Here is a 17,692-nt window from a genome sequence, read left to right as displayed (position 1 = left end):
CACAGGGAGGCACGTGGAGCGTCACCTGTCGCCGGCGTCTGCCTGCGTCCACCTCCCAGAGCTGTGGGAGTCTGGTCCAGCACAGACAGGCTCTGGTGGAAAGCTCGACAGTTTGCGACAGGGATGTCTGTTACTCCATAGAAGATGGTGCCTGGAGAGAAGACGGTGTGAGGGCCCAGAGCAGACAGAACTGCAGGCACGTTCTTTTGGTCTTCCAAAAGGTCTTTGTTCTGTCTGCGTTAGTTAGGACTTCCAGTACTATGTTCAGTAGGAGTGGTAAAAAGGGGAGGGACATCTCGGCGTTATTCAGGACCTTAGGGGGAAAGCATCTAGTTTCTCACCATTGATTATGTTTTTAGCTGTAGGTTTTTATAGATGTTCTTTATCAAATTGAGGACGTTTTCCTCTATTCTTAGTTTGCTGAGAGTTTTAATCATGAATGGGTGGTATATTTTGTCAAATGCTTTTTCTGTTTCTCTTGATTTATTGTGTGATTTTTCTTGTTTATCTTGTTTGATGTGATGGGTTACGTTAATTGATTTTTGAATGTTGAACCAACCTTGCATACCTGGAATAAATCCCAGTTGGTCATGGTGGATAATTTCTTTTATACACTGTTAGTTTTGATTTGCTAATTTTTTGTTGGATTTGATTTAGTTGGATTTGACTTGCTAATTTTGTTGAGGATTTTTGTATCTATGTTCATCTACAGTTTTCCTTTCTTATAATACTGATTTTCTCCTGATTTTTCTATAAGGGTAATGCTGGCCTCATAGAATGAATCAGGGGGCGTCCCCTCCACTTCTGTTTTCTGGAAGAGATTGTCGAGAATTGGTGCCAGTTCTTCCTTAAATGTTTTATAGAATTCACCAGTGAAACCATCTGGGCCTGGGCCTGGTGCCTTCTACTTTTGGAAGGTTATTATTTATCAATTTCATTTCTTAAGTAGATATTGGCCTATTTAGATTGTCTATTTCTCCTTGTATGAGTTTTAGTAAGTGGTTTGTGTCTTTCAAGGAATTGGTCCATTTCATCTAGGTTATAAAATTTGTTGACATAGATTTGTTCATAATATTCCTTTATTTTCCTTTTAATGTCCATGTGATCAGTAGTGATGACCCCTTTTTCATTTCTGATATTAGTAATTCATGTCTTCTCTCTTTTTTCTTGGTTAGCCTGGCTTGAGTTTTATAAATTTTATTGATTTTTGTCAAAGAACTAGGTTTGGATTTTGATGATTTTCTCTATTGATTTCCCATTTTCAATGTCATTACTTTCTGCTCTAACTTTTCTTTCTTTTCTTCTGCTTTTATATTGCTTGTTTTTCTCTGATATCCTACAGTAGAAGCTTAGATGATTAATTTTAGGTCTTTTAAATACAGGCATTTAGCACTGTAAAATTCCCTCTTAGCACTGCTTTTGCTGCATCCCACGAATTTTGATAAGTAGTATTTTCATTTTCATTTAGTTTGAAATATCTTCATATGTTCTTTTAAATGCAGAAACTTCCCCAGGTCCATGGGCAATTTCCAGGGCAAAGAGCAAGTAACTCCTGGCCACCTTGTCATATATTCAGCTCATTTATAAATTGGGCTTGGGAACTTCCACAGACGTTTTGTTTCTGCATTTATCTTATAAAGCTTAAAGTGTTCTGGAGATTCTCTCCCTGCAGGTAAATTCTAAACCATGTGGGAACGACTATTGCCTGTTCTCTGTTTGATGTATAGGGATGAAAGACACAACTTACGTGTGACTTACCATGTTAGCGCAATCCCATTTTAGTGATGCCGGTGGTCAAGAAATGGTTCTTTCTAGGAAGCTGAAATGACTGATACCATGATGTCAACTCAGTCATCTGTCTTCTTCAGACGTGGCAATTATTTAGTGTCATCAAAAAAACACAAAATTCAAACATTTAAATTCAATAATTGTCATCTTCCTTTTCTCTAGGCTCACAATCACAATAGAAGCTATTTTCCATAGTATTCCTTAGTTTTGTTTGTCCTTTTGACCTTTCTTCTTCCTATCCTTACTGAAGACCATAGAGCATAGTACAATTTTTCAAGCTAAGAAGCACAAACATGAAGCCACCTCAGTGTGGCACATGGTAGACCCTCGCTGATGGTTGCTGGATGGATGATGGACGGACTGAGGCACAGAGAGGCTGAGCAGCTTGCAGCTGTCACACAGCTTGCTTCTAACCATCTTTAAAGTGTAGTCCAGGGACTTCCCTGGTGGCGCAGTGGTTAAGAATCCACCTGCCAATGCAGGGGACACGGGTTCGAGCCCTGGTCCAGGAAGATCCCACATGCCACGGAGCAACTAAGCCCGTGCACCACAACTACTGAGCCTGCGCTCTAGAGCCCGCGAGGCACAACTACTGAGCCCATGTACCACAACTGCTGAAGCCCCCGTGCCCTAGAGCTCACACGCCGCAACTCCTGAGCCCCGTGTGCTGCAGCTGCTGAAGCCCGCACGCCTAGAGCCCATGCTCCGCAACAAGAAGCCACCGCAGTGAGAAGCCCGCGCACCACAACCAATAGTAGCCCCCGCTCGCTGCAACTAGAGAAATCCCGCACGCAGCAACGAAGACCCAATGCAGCCAAAAAATAAAATAATAAGAAAGTGTAGTCCAGATCTAAGTATTGAGAGGTCCCTTCTGAATCTGTGTGATTGCCCTGTGCTGGCATTGTCACATCCTTTAAACCATTCATAATCAGCACAGGCTGTTTGATTATTTGATGGCATTTATATACTTATATACTTACTATATTACGATATATACCATATTACGATATATACTTGGACAGATACATGTCCAAGTCATGTCAGAGGGGAACGTGACACTAACAGAAAGATTCCCTCACCCTGAGAGAACACAGCCACATTCAGATACTGTGTAAAAGCTCATTTCAACTGCAGTCCTTTGCGGATCACTGCTCTCATGCCCCCGGCACGCTGATGGAGGTGGCACTGCCCAGAACTCACTCCTTCCGGGGCAGCCCTAGAGGCCAGCTGCCCTGCCTGCCTTCCGCTGGGACAGCTCCGAGGTAGGACTTTCACTCCAGAGCCCCACGCGCACACGCACACACACGCACGCACACACACACAGCTCCGAGGTAGGACTTTCACTCCAGAGCCCCACGCGCGCACACACGCACACACACAGCTCTGAGGTAGGACTTTCACTCCAGAGCCCCCCGCGCGCACACACGCACACACACACACACACAGCTCCGAGGTAGGACTTTCACTCCAGAGCCCCCGGCGCGCACACACGCACACACACACACAGCTCCGAGGTAGGACTTTCACTCCAGAGCCCCACGCGCACACGCACACACACGCACGCACACACACACAGCTCCGAGGTAGGACTTTCACTCCAGAGCCCCACGCGCGCACACACGCACACACACAGCTCCGAGGTAGGACTTTCACTCCAGAGCCCCCCGCGCGCACACACGCACACACACACACACACAGCTCCGAGGTAGGACTTTCACTCCAGAGCCCCCCACGCGCACACACGCACACACACACACAGCTCCGAGGTAGGACTTTCACTCCAGAGCCCCCCGCGCGCACACACGCACACACACAGCTCTGAGGTAGGACTTTCACTCCAGAGCCCCACGCGCACACACACGCACACACACACACACAGCTCCGAGGTAGGACTTTCACTCCAGAGCCCCCCGCGCACACGCACACACACACACGCGCACACACACACACACACGTCCCGGAGTCAGACACACACACACACACACACACAGCTCTGAGGTAGGACTTTCACTCCAGAGCCCCACGCGCACACACACGTGCACACACACACAGCTCCGAGGTAGGACTTTCACTCCAGAGAGAGACACACACACACACACACACACACAAGTCCCAGTGTCAGACACACACACACACACACACACACACACACAGCTCTGAGGTAGGACTTTCACTCCAGAGCCACACGCACGCACGCACGCACACACACACACACACACACGCACACGTGTCCCGGAGTCAGGCTGACGCTCCGTCCTCGGGACCTGGGCCTGAGGTGTACCCTCTCTCATTTCCCTCCCCGGTAACCCGACCTACGCAACCTTCTACAGGAGCTCGACATCCCAAAGAAGTACAGAGAATCCATGAGTGTTCTGTTTTCTTTTACTGGAGCAGGCAGTGGTCTCTACCGTTCTACTCATTTTGTGATAATTTCTACACGATTGTGGCGTAACTGTGGAAAAGCGGTGGGAGCCAGCTTTCTCCTTTGGTCATTGTCTAGAACATACAGCTTTACAGAGAAAACCAAGACACGTTTTATAATTGGCATCATCGCACGCTTTACCAAGGTATAAGGGACTCCGTCATCGCTTCTGCTAGAACACCTGCAGAGTCCCTGCTGCGTGGGCGCTCACCCTGAGAGGGCGCTTGGTTGTGCTTAGCTATGCAAACAGACTCACTCTGCTTTGACTTTGGTTCTAGGCTCCATGGTCCCCTTTTCGATGCGGATCCTGCATGCGGAGCTTCAGCAGTACCTGGGGAACCCCCAGGAGTCGCTGGACCGGCTGCACAGGGTGAAGGCCGTCTGCAGCAAGGTAACCATCGCTCCAAGGTGGGCCGCTGTCGCCTCCCCTCCTGGTGGAGGGCTCACCCGGACTTTCCCGCCCTCACGAGAAGCACATCACGCCACCCTGTACCCTTCCCACCACTCTGCTTCCCCCTCCTGAAAGGCAGGCTGGCCTGGTTCCTTGTGACCATGCAATTCACTCTTCTTGCTGAATTATTCTGGGGGGGCGGTGGGTGGTTTTTGGCAAAGCCTGAAGCCTGAAATCTTTCTTCCCGGTATTAGTAGTAAATGAAAAGCAGGAGCGTTTCCTCTTGTGTAGAAATCACACACGTGAACACGTGCCAGGCTGCCCGACCACTCACGCACCCTGCAAAGGCTACGTGCACCTGCTTCATGTCAAACAGAGGCATCAGAGCAGTATTTAAAGAGATAATGGTTTAAAATGTTCCAGAATCAAAGCAAATTATAGTGTATCATGACAAGTGTCATTCGTAATACTGACTCCAAAGGCAGATAAGGTTCAGAAGTGCTTCCCGAGTTATTCTGGGTTATAAAGTAACAATTACGTGGAAGGCATCAAGTTGTATCAACAGAAGATGAGATTACTCCACTGAGTGATGGGAGGGAGAGATGTGGGGTTCAGAGTCTCCCCATCTCCAGGCAGCGGGCAGCCACGCCCCCGAGAGCCTCCGTCTTCAGCCTGGAAGTGAGCCTGCCTTTCCTACCCGCCTGGCAGCCTTGCTGTGTAGCTTAGCTGCAGCGTCGTCTGTGGAAGGGCTTCCAAAGCTGTAACAGCAAGCAGTTAGGAGCGGCAGCATGTGACAGGTTTTTAAACGAGGTTATTTGTACTTGTCGAGTTCCTGCTTCAGTCCCCAGCTGCTCTTGGTGGATGTTCCTGGAGCTCCCGGGGGGTCGTCTGTGTTCCCAGCAGGGAAGTGGCAGGGCTTCCGCCCTCGCAGAGTGGACGTCACAGCAGGCCACCTGACACTCTTAAGCTAGAGTCTAACACTCCTTTCCTTGACTCTTAAAGCATGGTTAAAATACAGTTGTTTCCAGAAACAGGAAAACAAAACTTGTAATTGATACTAAATCAGCGATGTTCTAAATCACACACAGATGATTGTTTTTATTGCTCTTCACTCACCTCCGTGTCACACGAGAAAGTGCATGTGAGTTCTAAGGCTTTAACCCTCAGGCTGTCTCCCAAGCCCTCCCGGCGGGCTCCACGCTCTCCCTGCGTCCCTCGGCGCCCGCCCGCCACGCCTGCTGCCACGTGGTGCTGCCCTTGACGCCACGGGCTTGGAGGTCGGACACGGGGGTGGCGGTGATGGCGGCGGTGGCCACGGGGGTGTGCTCAGTGCTCCCTCCCGCACGACGGGTGCTGTGCTCCGTGCTTTACGTTAGAGCTCCGTAAATGCTCACAACCGCTGTGCGAGGCGGTGTCATGCCTGATCTACAGACAAGGAGACGGAGCCTCCGAGGGTTAAGTGCAGCTGAGGTCCGGCCGCGAGGGGCCTGCACGAGAGCAGGTCGCCGGCTGTGAACCGGCCCCCGCCCACGCCTTGCACCCTCTGCGGGCCCAGCCGCAGCCCTGTTCCCCGCACGTGCAGCGTGCGCCCCGAAGCCTTGGAACGCGGCTTCGGCCTCTCGCGTCACCCTGCCGGTGCCAGAGAGCGCCAGCCGCACTTCCTCTGCCAAGAGCTGCTCTCAGCGGGTCAGGGGGCGGGGGGCGAGTCCAGCAGGGAAGGAGATGAGTCAGCCAGTGAAATAGTCTCTCCCAGGGTGACGCTCGCACCCGGGCCCCCCGCCTTGGCTTCCCTTCCCCAGCCTGCTCACCGGGCCTGGCCTCCTGCCCGCCCCAGACCCAGGGGGCCCAGGCTCAGCCAGCGCCCACGAGGCCTCCCAGACGCAACTGCCCGCTGGGGTGCAGCTGCGGGGTCGAGCAGGGCCCACCCGGGCCGCCCCCTGGAGTTGTCACAGGGGCTGGGGCGGGCAGGAGGCCGTGCCGGGGCTGCCCTCTGGAGCCGCCGACTGGCCAGCGCCTTGACGGCGATCGAGGGCTTCGCTCTGGGCAGGCAGCGAAACCAGGGCGTCCTTTCCAGAAGGAAAGCAGCGGTGCGGTCCACACCCCCGAAGCGCTCTGTGCCCGTCGGTTTCGTCGCGTGTGTGGCGTCTGTCGTTGCTCTGGAGGTGGTTCTTCCCAGCTGGAGGTCAGGGGTGGAGGTGGAAGCAGCGCTTGGGAAGGGGGTAAAGAAGAGAGCACGAAGGCTTCCATCCTTAGTGAGAAAGTCGGCCGAGGCCCCTCTCGGTGCTTGGGAAGCGCACACGCTTGCCGCGGGTGCAGGTGTGTGTGCAGATGTGCTCGGAGCCCACTCTTGGTCGCTGCCTCTCTAGCGCACGTCAGGTCTTCACAGGTTCAGCCCCAGCGCGGGTTTCCCAAGTGAAAGGGGACGACCTGGCGTGGCAGCTAGAGTGAGATGCGGGCGGGCCCGGGGCAGCCGGGGTGGGAGAGGAGCAGACACCTGCCACCCGGTGGCCCTCAGCCCGGTCAGCCGGCGTCCTCTCTGCAAAGGGACACACTGGGATAGAGGTCTCCCACCGCTTCCAGTCTGTGCCGCCCCGACCAAAGCAGCAGGGCACAGAGCTGGGGAGTCCCAGGGCACTGGGCTGGGGTGTGGGGACATGATGCGGGCTCCAGACGGATGTCTCGTCTCCACAGCCGTCACGTGGGAAGTGTTTAGGATGTGACATCCGTTGTCAAAGCCAGACTGCAGAATTACAATTACAGGATGGCCTCTGTGAAGGAAGTAATATGCCCTGAAGGAAGAACACTCCAGTATGTTAGTGATGTGTGTAATGGGATTAAAGGTCATTTTTATTCTCTTTCCAGGTCTTATACAATGCATGTGTTAGTTATATAAGTACAATTTTTTTCTATTGAAAAAAAACTAAATGAGGACTACGGGACAAAGGGAAGATAGAATTCAGACAGCAGTACGCTTGGTAACGTACAAGGTTTATGTCACACACAGGTTGGCGCTGAGGGTCCAGGTACACAGAGCAGAGAGGGACATAACACCAGTTATGGAACCCCCGGCATCGTTTGCTCAGAAGAAGCTGAGCTTTTCCTTACACGGAAGACTCACTGGAGAACGGTTAGAGCCTGTGTGTTCAGCCTGTGGTGAGAGCGCTGTCTGGATGTTTTAGGTGCGGCCCAGTTCTAGCAGAACGTCACTCTGACCTTTACGAAACGGTCCAGGGTTTTCTCTGCTGTCTTTGAAATAGGAGGTGACAAGTAAGAACCACGTGGTGAAGTAGTAAATGTTTGGTTCAGAGGTAGTGGTATCGATGAAGAACAAAATATACCTCGATTTAAAATAAACGTGCCCCGTGGCTTAGGAGAGCCATCCCTGTCACGCCACAGCAGCGGTACCTCTGCCCACCATCCCTGCTCCTCGGCTTCTCCGCGGGCCACTGCACCTCTGGGTCCCATCGGCAAAGAGCCAGGGAACACGTTTCTAAGCCCGTTTGCATACGTCACGATGCCAAATGCAGCGTGGGGTTTGGGTCGCCGCTGACGGGGACGTGCCGCGTGGGTTTAAGTTCAGTGCTGCCCTGCCCGACAATTCGATTTCTGCAGCCTCCGCCCGCCCCACCTGAGCCCGGCTCGGGGCACCAGGTAAGGAAGTGCCTCTTTAGAGACCCTCACTGCCGAAGGAGCCCCTCGGGAAGGGACGTCGGTTTGCTCTGTTCTTGGTTGGACACCCTAATGAGGCAGAGGTGAGAGGGGCGTTTCTAGGAAGGGTTCATATCTTTACTAAAAAGGAATTCCAACAGATGGACCTGCTCGGTTATGCTGTTTTACTTGTAAACGAAGTTAAGAAAGGAAGAGAGAGCAGACATTGTCCGCCCTCCCCCTGCCAGCCGCTCTGGGAAGCACCCAGCTGGGCTGGCCATTGGCGTACTGACCACGCCCACCGCTGCCCGGCTTCGCCTGACGCCCATGGTCCCCATGCCCCTCTGTCCTGCTGCTCCAGCAGAGAACAAATTGATGGTGGCTTCATCAGATAAGATGGGAGTGACTGGCAAGTGAAGGGAGGTGATGGCTCCTGCTCCCTGGTCGAGGCCGCATCTCTGCCCTTTGCCATCGACACTCACGCTCCTGGGCCCGGGTGTGCTCAGAGGGCCCAGGAGGAGAGGTGACAGGAGCGTCCCCGTCGTCAGGGTTTGCAAGATTTGTATCCTGACTCGGCTCACGGTGGAAATTCGCGCCTTTGGAAACTCCAGGTTGCATCATTGCAGATCCCAGAACAAAGACTTGGGAATGTCGACCACACCCCTCAGCAGCCCCAGCCCCGTGTGAGATCTGATGTGCCAGAGGTGACCCACAGTGTGCCGTAAGGTCACCCGAGTTGGCAGGCGGTCCCGCCCGACACCTGCGTGATAGCCCAGCAACAGGCAGCACTCGGTGGAACAGAGAGGTCTGGAATCTCCATCCTGGCATTGTTTACCTTGGCATCGAAGGTTCTCACTCTCTGACCTGCATGGAAAGAGAGAGCATTGCTTCAAGGTGTGACGCCCTGCCGGGGGGATGTCCACAGGCCGTGGCTGCAGGGGCTTTGGGGTCAGGCAGACGGGTGTTTCCAGGTGTGACCCTGACTTCCTGGGGGGGTGACCAGCCTGTGGAAGCCTGGGGAGGAGGCGTGTCGCCAGCCACCGCCAGGCTGCCGTGTGGGTTAGATGGCCAGCGACCTGGCCCAGTGCGTGGTCCATGCGAGTGTTTAGTGTTCCTGCAGTGGCTTGGAGCAACTCCAAGAAGCCTCTTTTCACTTTGAAAAGCCTCTTTTCCAGAAGGTCCCCTAGGACCTGGTAGGGCTGAGAAGGTCCCAGGACCTTCCAGAGAAATCTAAGCCCCTCTAGGGAGACCTGCTCTCACCTCAGTCTGAACACCGCAGGTCATTAGTGAGTCCTTGGGTCCTTGAGTTAGGGCCGGCCCCCAGGGGTCCAAAGACTGGACGCTTTGTGCATAAACCCGGTCCCTAGACCTTCCCCACCCACAGCCCGTGACGGGCCGACAAAGGACAGGACCAGGGCTCCTTCCCCGAGAGCTTTCCCACAAACCGAGGTCCCCAGACCACCCATACTGGTGTTGCCTGGAGCCCATCAGAAGGGCATGGTTTGGGCTGCACCCCGCATATGACTCAGAACCTGGAGTTTAAAATACCGGAGTCCAAGGTCATGCGTATGCACCAGGGCCCACGAACTTCTAGGATTTCTGGAGAGGTGTAAATGGGGTGTTTCTTGTGGGCTGCTCAAGTTCGCTGGGAACCCAAAAATGTTTGTAAGTGATCTTCCAAACCCAGGGTAACTACAGAGAAGTCGGGGCATGGGTTTGGTCCCTTTAAATATGAGTAGGTGACGCATTGCCTGTTTGAGATCAAGTGGTCCTCTATATATATATATATATATATATATATATATATAAATTTATTTATTTACTTTTGGCTGTGTCGGGTCTTCGTTGCTGTGTGCGGGCATTCACCAGTTGTGGCGAGCGGGGGCTACTCTTCGTTGCGGTGCGCGGGCTTCTCATTGCGGTGGCTTCTCTTGTTGTGGAGCACGGGCTCTCTAGGCGCGCGGGCTTCAGTAGTTGTGGTGCACGGGCTCAGTAGTTGTGGCTCACGGGCTCTAGAGCACAGGCTCAGTAGTTGTGGCTCACGGGCCCAGTTGCTCCGCGGCATGTGGGATCTTCCCAGACCAGGGCCCGAACCTGTGTCCCCTGCACTGGCAGGCGGATTCTTATCCACTGCGCCACCAGGGAAGCCCTGAGATCAAGTGGTCTTGGTTACGTGTGGAGTCAGGCAGCTGGGATATTCGTGCAAGGCGTATAGTTTTCTCCCTGGACGAAACAGCCGAGCACGGGCCTTCTGAGTCCTCTGTCCTCCCTCCACTGCTGTCCAGGGTGTTGACGGCGTCTGCATTGCTGGAGCGACACCGCCCGTCCCAGAACCAATCCAGGACAGCCCAGGACCCGCGGGTGGGGCGGGGGGTGTCGATGCAGCCTCTCAGCTCCGGTCACACCCACCTGCTGACAGAACAGCGGGTCCAGAACCGTCTCCCAGGCCCACATTTCCTCCTGGGTGCTACCTATTCATGTCCAAGCAGCATCTTCACACGCTCAAAACCGCTGTCATGTCGGTATTGTAGCTACTTTTGGAAGTACGTGGCTCGCGCGGCGCCCGGCTGCTGCCGACCCGCCACCCCACGCTCGCGTTTCCGGAGCCTCTTCCAGAATGGGTGCCGTGGGCGCGGCCCACCTTGGTCGTTCTGGGAAGCAGACCCAGAACCGCTCACGGGCGTCCGACCTGCACCTGGACCGGAGTGACAGGAGGGGCATGCGGCCACGTTTGCCATCTGAGTAGCTCAGGCTTTGGGTGGGAGCGTTTCTACAATTTCCTCTACAGAAACGACCTTCGGTAGATCAGCGTGCTGTTACTGTGACTGTGTGAAGTCATACGGGTGGGAACTCTCTCCCCCAGACACTGTTCTCCTGCGATTTAGCTCAGGCTGGAGGTAACCGTGCCCCCCTGCCAGGTGGGTTGCCCAGGTGCGTGGAGATGCCCTGCAGGGGGCCAGGACCACTCCCCGACCCCGCCCTCCTGGAGTCTGTGCTTCTGATTCTCTCGTGCTCTTTTGTTGTGGTTGGTTTTGCTGTCAGGCCTGCCCCTCCCCCCATGTCCCATCCATGGACCTGTGAGTCTAGGCCAGGCCTCGGGCCCTCTGCACTGTGCGTGGCTCCCGGGGCTGGGAAGAGCCAGGCCTCCCGCTTTTCTTCTTCGGAACCTCTTAGCCCTTCTCTTTGTTCCTGTCCCTCCTCAATGGCACCTTCGAGACCTTCTTTCCTGGTCAGTTTCTGTTTTTATGATTATTTATCAGAACACCGATTAGCTGAAAAATGTCATTTGACCTCGTTTGGACCAACTAGCTCATCTTCGAGTTTACAGTTTTGAAGCCCGGGTGTGTCCTGAGTGGTCACGGTAGGACAGGCCTTCGTGTTCACAGCGAACTGTCGTCCACCTTTTGTGAAGCGCTGACCCTTGGCAGCAGAGGAGGCCCAGCTGGCCCATCTCTGTGTGGATAGGACGAGGCCGGTGAAAGCCTGGAGCAGCTGCTTCGCTGGTCATGAACTTCACCTCTTGAGGGTGGGCCGTTTGGGGCAGTGCTGCCTGGCAGGGTGGCCCACTACACAAGGGGGTGTCTCCCCAAAGCACGTGGCCCGAAGTCGGCCATCACGGAAGCATGAGACCCCCGTTTTCAGTTAGCACGTCTTTCTTTTCCTTCCCTGCAAACAGTGTTTACTATTAACACGTTTTTTCTCCTCATCCTGTCCTCCAAAAGAACATAGGCTCTGCCCAGATCACCGTGGTCGCAACTTCTTTCCTTTCAGGGAAACCAAATCACAGAGGAAGCAACGCAAGGTTATTAGCCGAACAGTAAAAACTATGTAAAGTGACAGATGCTCAGAATTTATTTGATACATTTAAAAAGGCTGCACATCTCAGGTGCCCTAGAGGAACGAGACTGATGTTTTCATAGAAGTTAATAATCATCCTCTTGTGTAATAACATTCCTAATGCTTTCCTGAGAGAGAGAGAATACCTGCCCCACGTCTGGGGTCTCTGATGCTTTACGAGCGTCATAAACCCAAACCCCCACCAGTCAGAGAGCAGCTCCCTGCTTGCCATCACCTCCGTGCCTTGTGAGCAGCGAAGCTTAAAATGTGTTCCTGCGAAACGCTCCTTGACAAGTGGGTTTCCATACAGAGAAATCTGCTTCTCCTGGAGTATATTGTGGCGTCTAGAAGCAAATTCATTTCTGTTGTTCTTCCTTCCATTTCCCACAGATCCTGACAAACTTGGAGCAGGGCCTGGCAGAGGATGGCAGCATAAACTGCACAGCCCAGGAGAACAGACAAGGTCAGTGCCGGACTTGCCTGCCTTAAATAATCAGCCGGCATCGTCAGAGGGCTCGGCCCCAAGGGTTTCTGTGTCTCATTCTTTTCCTTCTCACTCCGTAATGCACTCATCCTCTCATGCCTTCATCTCCTCGGTCCTTTCTTGGACCAAGCCAGGCGCCGTGGTTGGTGCTGGCATAAGGCATGAACCCTGCTCTCGGGGAGCCCCGTCGGGCCGAGACCCACCTGCAGCAAATAACCCCAGAAATCGACGTGAGCGTCCACAGCAAGGTGGGTGCCTGGCCCGCCCGCCCGTGGGGAGCCTGAGGCCTGGGTGGAGCTGGAGAGGAAAGGAAGATGGGGCCCTGAGTGTAGAGCCTCGGGGGCCAGGCCGTGGAAGCGGGTCTTTATGTGAGTGCTGGGCAGGCAGGGGCCGAACTGCATTTTGAAAAGATTATCCTGGCTGAGATTTCTTGAGAACATTAGAGGGAAGAACTTCTAATCATGCTTCAAAACCCAGCTCAGATGGCACCTCCCTGAGAGGCTGGCATCTCTGCACATGAGCCTGTGGGCTTATGTGGTCTTCAGGGGCTCGGTGGTCTCCCGCTCTGCGCCTGACTTGGAGTGGCTGTCGGTAACCGTGGGCGAGCACGGATGATGTGGGCAAAGGGTGGGCTTCCTCTGAAGCCACGCTGTGAGGAGACGGATGTGCCAGAAGCAGGAGAGGTGGCCTGAGAGGAGAACCCCCGGGGCAGAGATCTGTGCCCGTGCCTCGGGCACAGCGGGGCCCCGGGCGCCGTGCACCCCGGACGCGCTCGTGACTGTGGGAAAGGGGGAAGCGTCCCAGGCAGGAGATGTCCATCCTCGAGGACCAGCAGCTCTGGCTGCATTTGTGCTTTAAACACAGATCCCTTCTTCGAGAAACCCCAGGGGACCAGGTCTGTAGGTGTGATGTTCACGCGTCCTCAGTGATTTAAGTGCAGGTAGATGACGGGTCTGGCGTGGGCGTCTCCGTGCCCTGGGACATCCCGCCCTCAGCATCTCTCCGACTGGCCATGTCATCCCACGGGGGTCCGTGTTTTGGTGGCAAAGCGCAGGTAGTTGTTGGAGCTCAGGAAGCAGTGCCTGGAAACCTGACAACTCACAGCAGATCAACGGATTTATAAGGCAAAGAGGGGAAGAAAGCACTTGAAAGTCCTCAAAGATAATCAAAATAAAATGCAGTTCACTGAGAATCCACATCTTACATTCGTTAAGAAAAGATATTCAGCATTTTTCTTTTCACAAAAATGATGTCATAAGGGGAATGTAAGCAGTTAATGTATATTTAATTGCTGAAAGGCAAAGTGAGTTACGTTCTTAATTCTGACAATTAAGTTTTTTGTCCTTTTCTCAAGCACTCCAGGAATAAGCGTCATTTCTAGGAGACTGTTATCCCAAAATTGACCCTTGGTCCCGGCAGCGGGAGGAAGGTCAGTTTAAGGCAAGCTCGCCCAGTGGTCACCATTCACGTGTGTCTGGGACGTGCTTCTTCCTGGGCCTGAGCTGGATGGCAGGTTCAGCACCTGACCGAGCACCGGCCTCTCCAGCCTCCCCGCCCTGATCCGCTCCGCTTCCCCTGCCCTCAGAGCCTGCTGAGGCAGATGGGTTAGGAATTGTTGCTTCCCCTTAAAAGGTCACAACACCTAGGCCTTGGGCAGGCAGGCCGCGCTGCTGACACCGGGGTGTGACCGTCCACCAGCCCTGCAGCCGGGAGGCCTCCGGCCCATCCAGGTCACACCAGGAGTGGCCCCGCTGCAGGGCAAGGGCTGTCGTCTTGGCTGGCTTTTCCCATCTTTTGGGCGTGCCAGCCTGGGGACGTGGCCCTGGTCGGGTCACGGGGTCTGTCCTCCCCGAGGCTGAGCAGGTCGCCAAGAGCACAGCCCAAGGTGTGGGCTGAGCAGCACAGGGGGAGCGGTGGCCGAGGCTGGGGGACGGGGCCAGGGCCAGGGGCGTCCGTCTGTCTGGGTCGGGCCGGCGGTGCTCCCCATGCACTCACCGTACTCCGCTCTTGCAGCCTCCGTGCAGCTGTGGCGGTCCCGCCTGGGCCGGGTGACGTGCTCCATGGCCAACTGTCTGCTGCTCATGAAGGTATGATGTTCTCAGGGCGGGGGGACCGCTGGGACCTCGAGGTGGTGTGCATGCGGGGGGTTATGGAGCAGAGAGGCCAGGGAGACACTCGGGATAAACGTGCTTTAATTTCTACTGAAAGAAATGTCAATAGAATGCAGAACTTACACTGCCAAGTTTAGTTGTTCAAACAGGGGTCGAGATGATTTAATTGAAATCCTCCTCATGCTCTCAGTTCTCTCTCCCTCCTGTTTTTCTCTGGATTCAGTCCCGGAGTTGGCCTCCGTTCCCCCCGTTAGCGGAGGTGGTTTCCCTCGTCCTGCCCTGACTTGCGCTCAATGGTCATGGCATCTGGGGACAGGCTTCCCGCGAGACCTGCTCCTTAGCCCCGCCCCCCACAGGCGCCCCGCGCCCCCACTGCCAGCCCCAGGGGAGGCGGCTGGGGACGAGGAGGCGGAACCGAGGGCATCGCTCCTTTGTTCCTCCATCCGTGCTTCCCTGGCAGGGCCCAGCTGCAGGGGCTGGAGGCTGCTGCCCGAATCAGTGAGCCGCAGACACCCAGAGCAGCTCCGTTAACATCCTCTGGGCCATTAAGAGGCCAGATCGTGGCCCTCCCACGGGCCAGCCCAGGGTCACTCCTGAGCTTGGTTTGAGCAGAGCAGAGCAGGCAAATGGCCGAGGGGAGAAGCGGGCTCCGGGAGCTGGTGTCTAACCCTGACAGGGCAGCCCCGCGAGGGGACCGCGTCCCGGGCCGGCTGTGGGTCCCGTGCGGAAGGCCACGCTGGGTGTGCACTCGGCTCCTGCCCCAGGGCCCTGCCTTCCGTGCGTCGCTGTGACCCTGGGGTGCAGACTGTCTCGCGTGCCCCTCCCACCCCCGAGCCCCGGGGACCTCCCCTGAAACGAAGGCCCGGAAGGGATGCACTTGCAGCCCCCCTTGGGCAGCGCCTTGGGGTTAAGGCGCTCTGGTTCTCTCAGCTCCTCCCTTCCTCCCTTCCTGCCACCCCGACCGCCGACACGGCGCCCCGTCCCTCCCGCGGATGGAGGGAGTCGCCCAGGGCCACTGCCGCCTTCCTTCCGCGGAGCTCGCCGGCTCACGTGCAGAAACAAAGGACACATCGTAAAGTCACAGGCCGATCGGTGTCTCCTTGGTCACGGGCTGGGACTCCTCAGGAGGGTCTCCTGTTTCACTGGTGGGTTTGTATGTGCATTTTTAAGGCACATTAATAGAAAATTGTAGGATAAGAACACCTTTTGTTTACTGCTGTAGTGATGATACCACCAGGCGCCAGACTAAGTCTTGTACCTACGTTGTCGGGACTCAGTACAGAACAGATCACTGTGCTTCAAAAATACTTTAACCACAAGTGCAGTTTAATTTGAGATTTTAGATTATGCTTTCATTTCCACGAGTTAAAAGGAATGAAAAATTTGGCGGCTGAGGCGCCAGCACGCGCGCGCATCCTGTCGCCACCTAGCGAGCGAGCCCGGCATTACAGCGGCGTCGGCCTCACCGGCGCGTCCCGTCCCTTCCGTGCCGCGTATGGGCGACGCTGGGTTACTTCAGCAGCCGCTTCTTATTCTGAATAACATTTCTGCTACGGCGACGTGAACGCTGATTCACCTTTTTAATGATGAGCAGTCTGTGCACACGCTTCAGCCCGAACATGTGCCTGAAACACTGTCGCAGCCTGGGCACCCCAGCCCCTCTGGGAGACTCCGGGCGCCGCACCGCCCGCCTCCGTGCCCCGCCCGCCCGCACTGCCCGCACGCCGCCTTCTTGCTGACCTCGCCTCGCCGGACGGGGCAGCTGCTGAAAGAAGAAGGGGAAGGCGGAGCTAGAGCAGTCGGTCCCTGCGAGCGGGCCACGCCCGCCTGACCGCGCGGCCTGGACGGCGCTCACCCTCAAGAGCGCCCTTCAGCCGGGGCCGCATTTCCTCGTTTCCTCCGGTAAAGAAACGATTTCGTCAAATGGTCGTCCGCTGACAAGCTCTGGGCCGCGCTCCGCTCTGGTGTACTGGAGGCCGGGCTCCTTGGAACCGCCAGGGCCCGGGCCCGAGGCTGCAACCGCCCGGGGCTCCCATCCGGGCCCGGCGCCTCGTCTGAAGGCCTCCGCACGGGGTCCCCACGGCTGTGTCCGCCCGGGCGCGCTCTCCCAGGAGCGCCGCTCCGGCGGGACAGCGGCCGCATACGTCTCCGTAGCAGGCCGGAGCGCCGAGACGTGGAGGCGTCAGGCGGCGACGCCGGCCACAGAGCCACCACGGAGGCGCGCTGCGTCTCGCCGGCCAGAGACGCGGGCCGGGATCGGGGCGTGTGCACTGGCCTGACCCGGTGGCACTTGGGCGCCGCCGGACACGGACGGCGAGGTGGCCTTTCGTTCTCCCTGAACCGGAAGTGAGGCGTAGGCGTGCAGCACAGTGGGTGGTCCTCGGATGCGGCGAGGTGCCCCCGTGTCCCCGCAGAAGTCCAGCGCTCAGCGGAGCCGGACCCCCGGGCGCCGGGGTGGGGGGGGCGGTCACCGCCGCCCCGAGAGAGGGCTCTCGGCACAGCGTCACCCGCACGCCCGCGCTGGGCAGGGCGCGGGCAGCGGAGCCAGGAGCCGCGGGGACGGGCGGGTGCTGCCGGCTGGCCGCCTGCGCCAGCGAGGCCAGTTCGCTGTGGTGAGCTGCCCTGAAGCTGCCGGACTGGACAGTCTCCATTTTTCTTCCTGCTGAACTGGAGTGTTCCTTGTCGTCTGTCTTCGTAACATCCCAGCTAGCGAACTGGTGACGCCTGTCCCAGTTCTCATGAGATTGAAAACGTAGGCGATTGAAGAAAGAAAAGTCCCTTCTGGAGATTTACGAAGACTCGGGGAGGAGGACACTGCCGCGCGGCCTGCTGTTCGCTGACCGGGAGACGCGGGGAGCCGTTCGCACCAGCAGGCGCCCCGGCGACGCTGCCGTCGGAGCTCGGGGCTGTTGGCGATTTGCCCTCGTGACCCTGGCGAGACGGCCGGGGGCCCCGGACGGCCTCCCCCCGCCAGAGCCAGCCAGCTCCCCCGGCCCGGCTTCGTGTGTCTA

General features: G+C 56.1%; 1 protein-coding gene across 7 annotated transcripts in view; it reads left to right on the top strand.

Annotated features, from left to right (window-relative positions):
• TRAPPC12 (trafficking protein particle complex subunit 12) overlaps positions 1 to 17,692 on the top strand; it is a 65,612-nt gene that overhangs the window by 37,678 nt on the left and 10,242 nt on the right. For 5 of the 7 annotated variants that reach the window (XR_009506379.1, XM_059942297.1, XM_059942295.1 and 2 more), the window contains 4 exons: positions 4,489 to 4,601; positions 12,477 to 12,549; positions 12,705 to 12,818; positions 14,584 to 14,657. Coding sequence is in view for 6 of the 7 variants with exons in the window: in XM_059942297.1 (XP_059798280.1) it covers positions 4,489 to 4,601; positions 12,477 to 12,549; positions 12,705 to 12,818; positions 14,584 to 14,657 (374 nt within the window). In the remaining variant the exon portion in view is untranslated. The remainder of the gene's footprint in view (positions 1 to 4,488; positions 4,602 to 12,476; positions 12,550 to 12,704; positions 12,819 to 14,583; positions 14,658 to 17,692) is intronic. The other 2 variants (XM_059942301.1, XM_059942298.1) reach the window with 1 other exon arrangement.

This window comes from Balaenoptera ricei, chromosome 13 (genome assembly GCF_028023285.1).
Source record: "Balaenoptera ricei isolate mBalRic1 chromosome 13, mBalRic1.hap2, whole genome shotgun sequence".
In the NCBI taxonomy this organism is placed as follows: domain Eukaryota; kingdom Metazoa; phylum Chordata; class Mammalia; order Artiodactyla; family Balaenopteridae; genus Balaenoptera; species Balaenoptera ricei.
The sequence above is the reverse complement of the archived record's forward strand: the minus strand, read 5'-3'. Positions and strand labels throughout refer to the sequence as shown.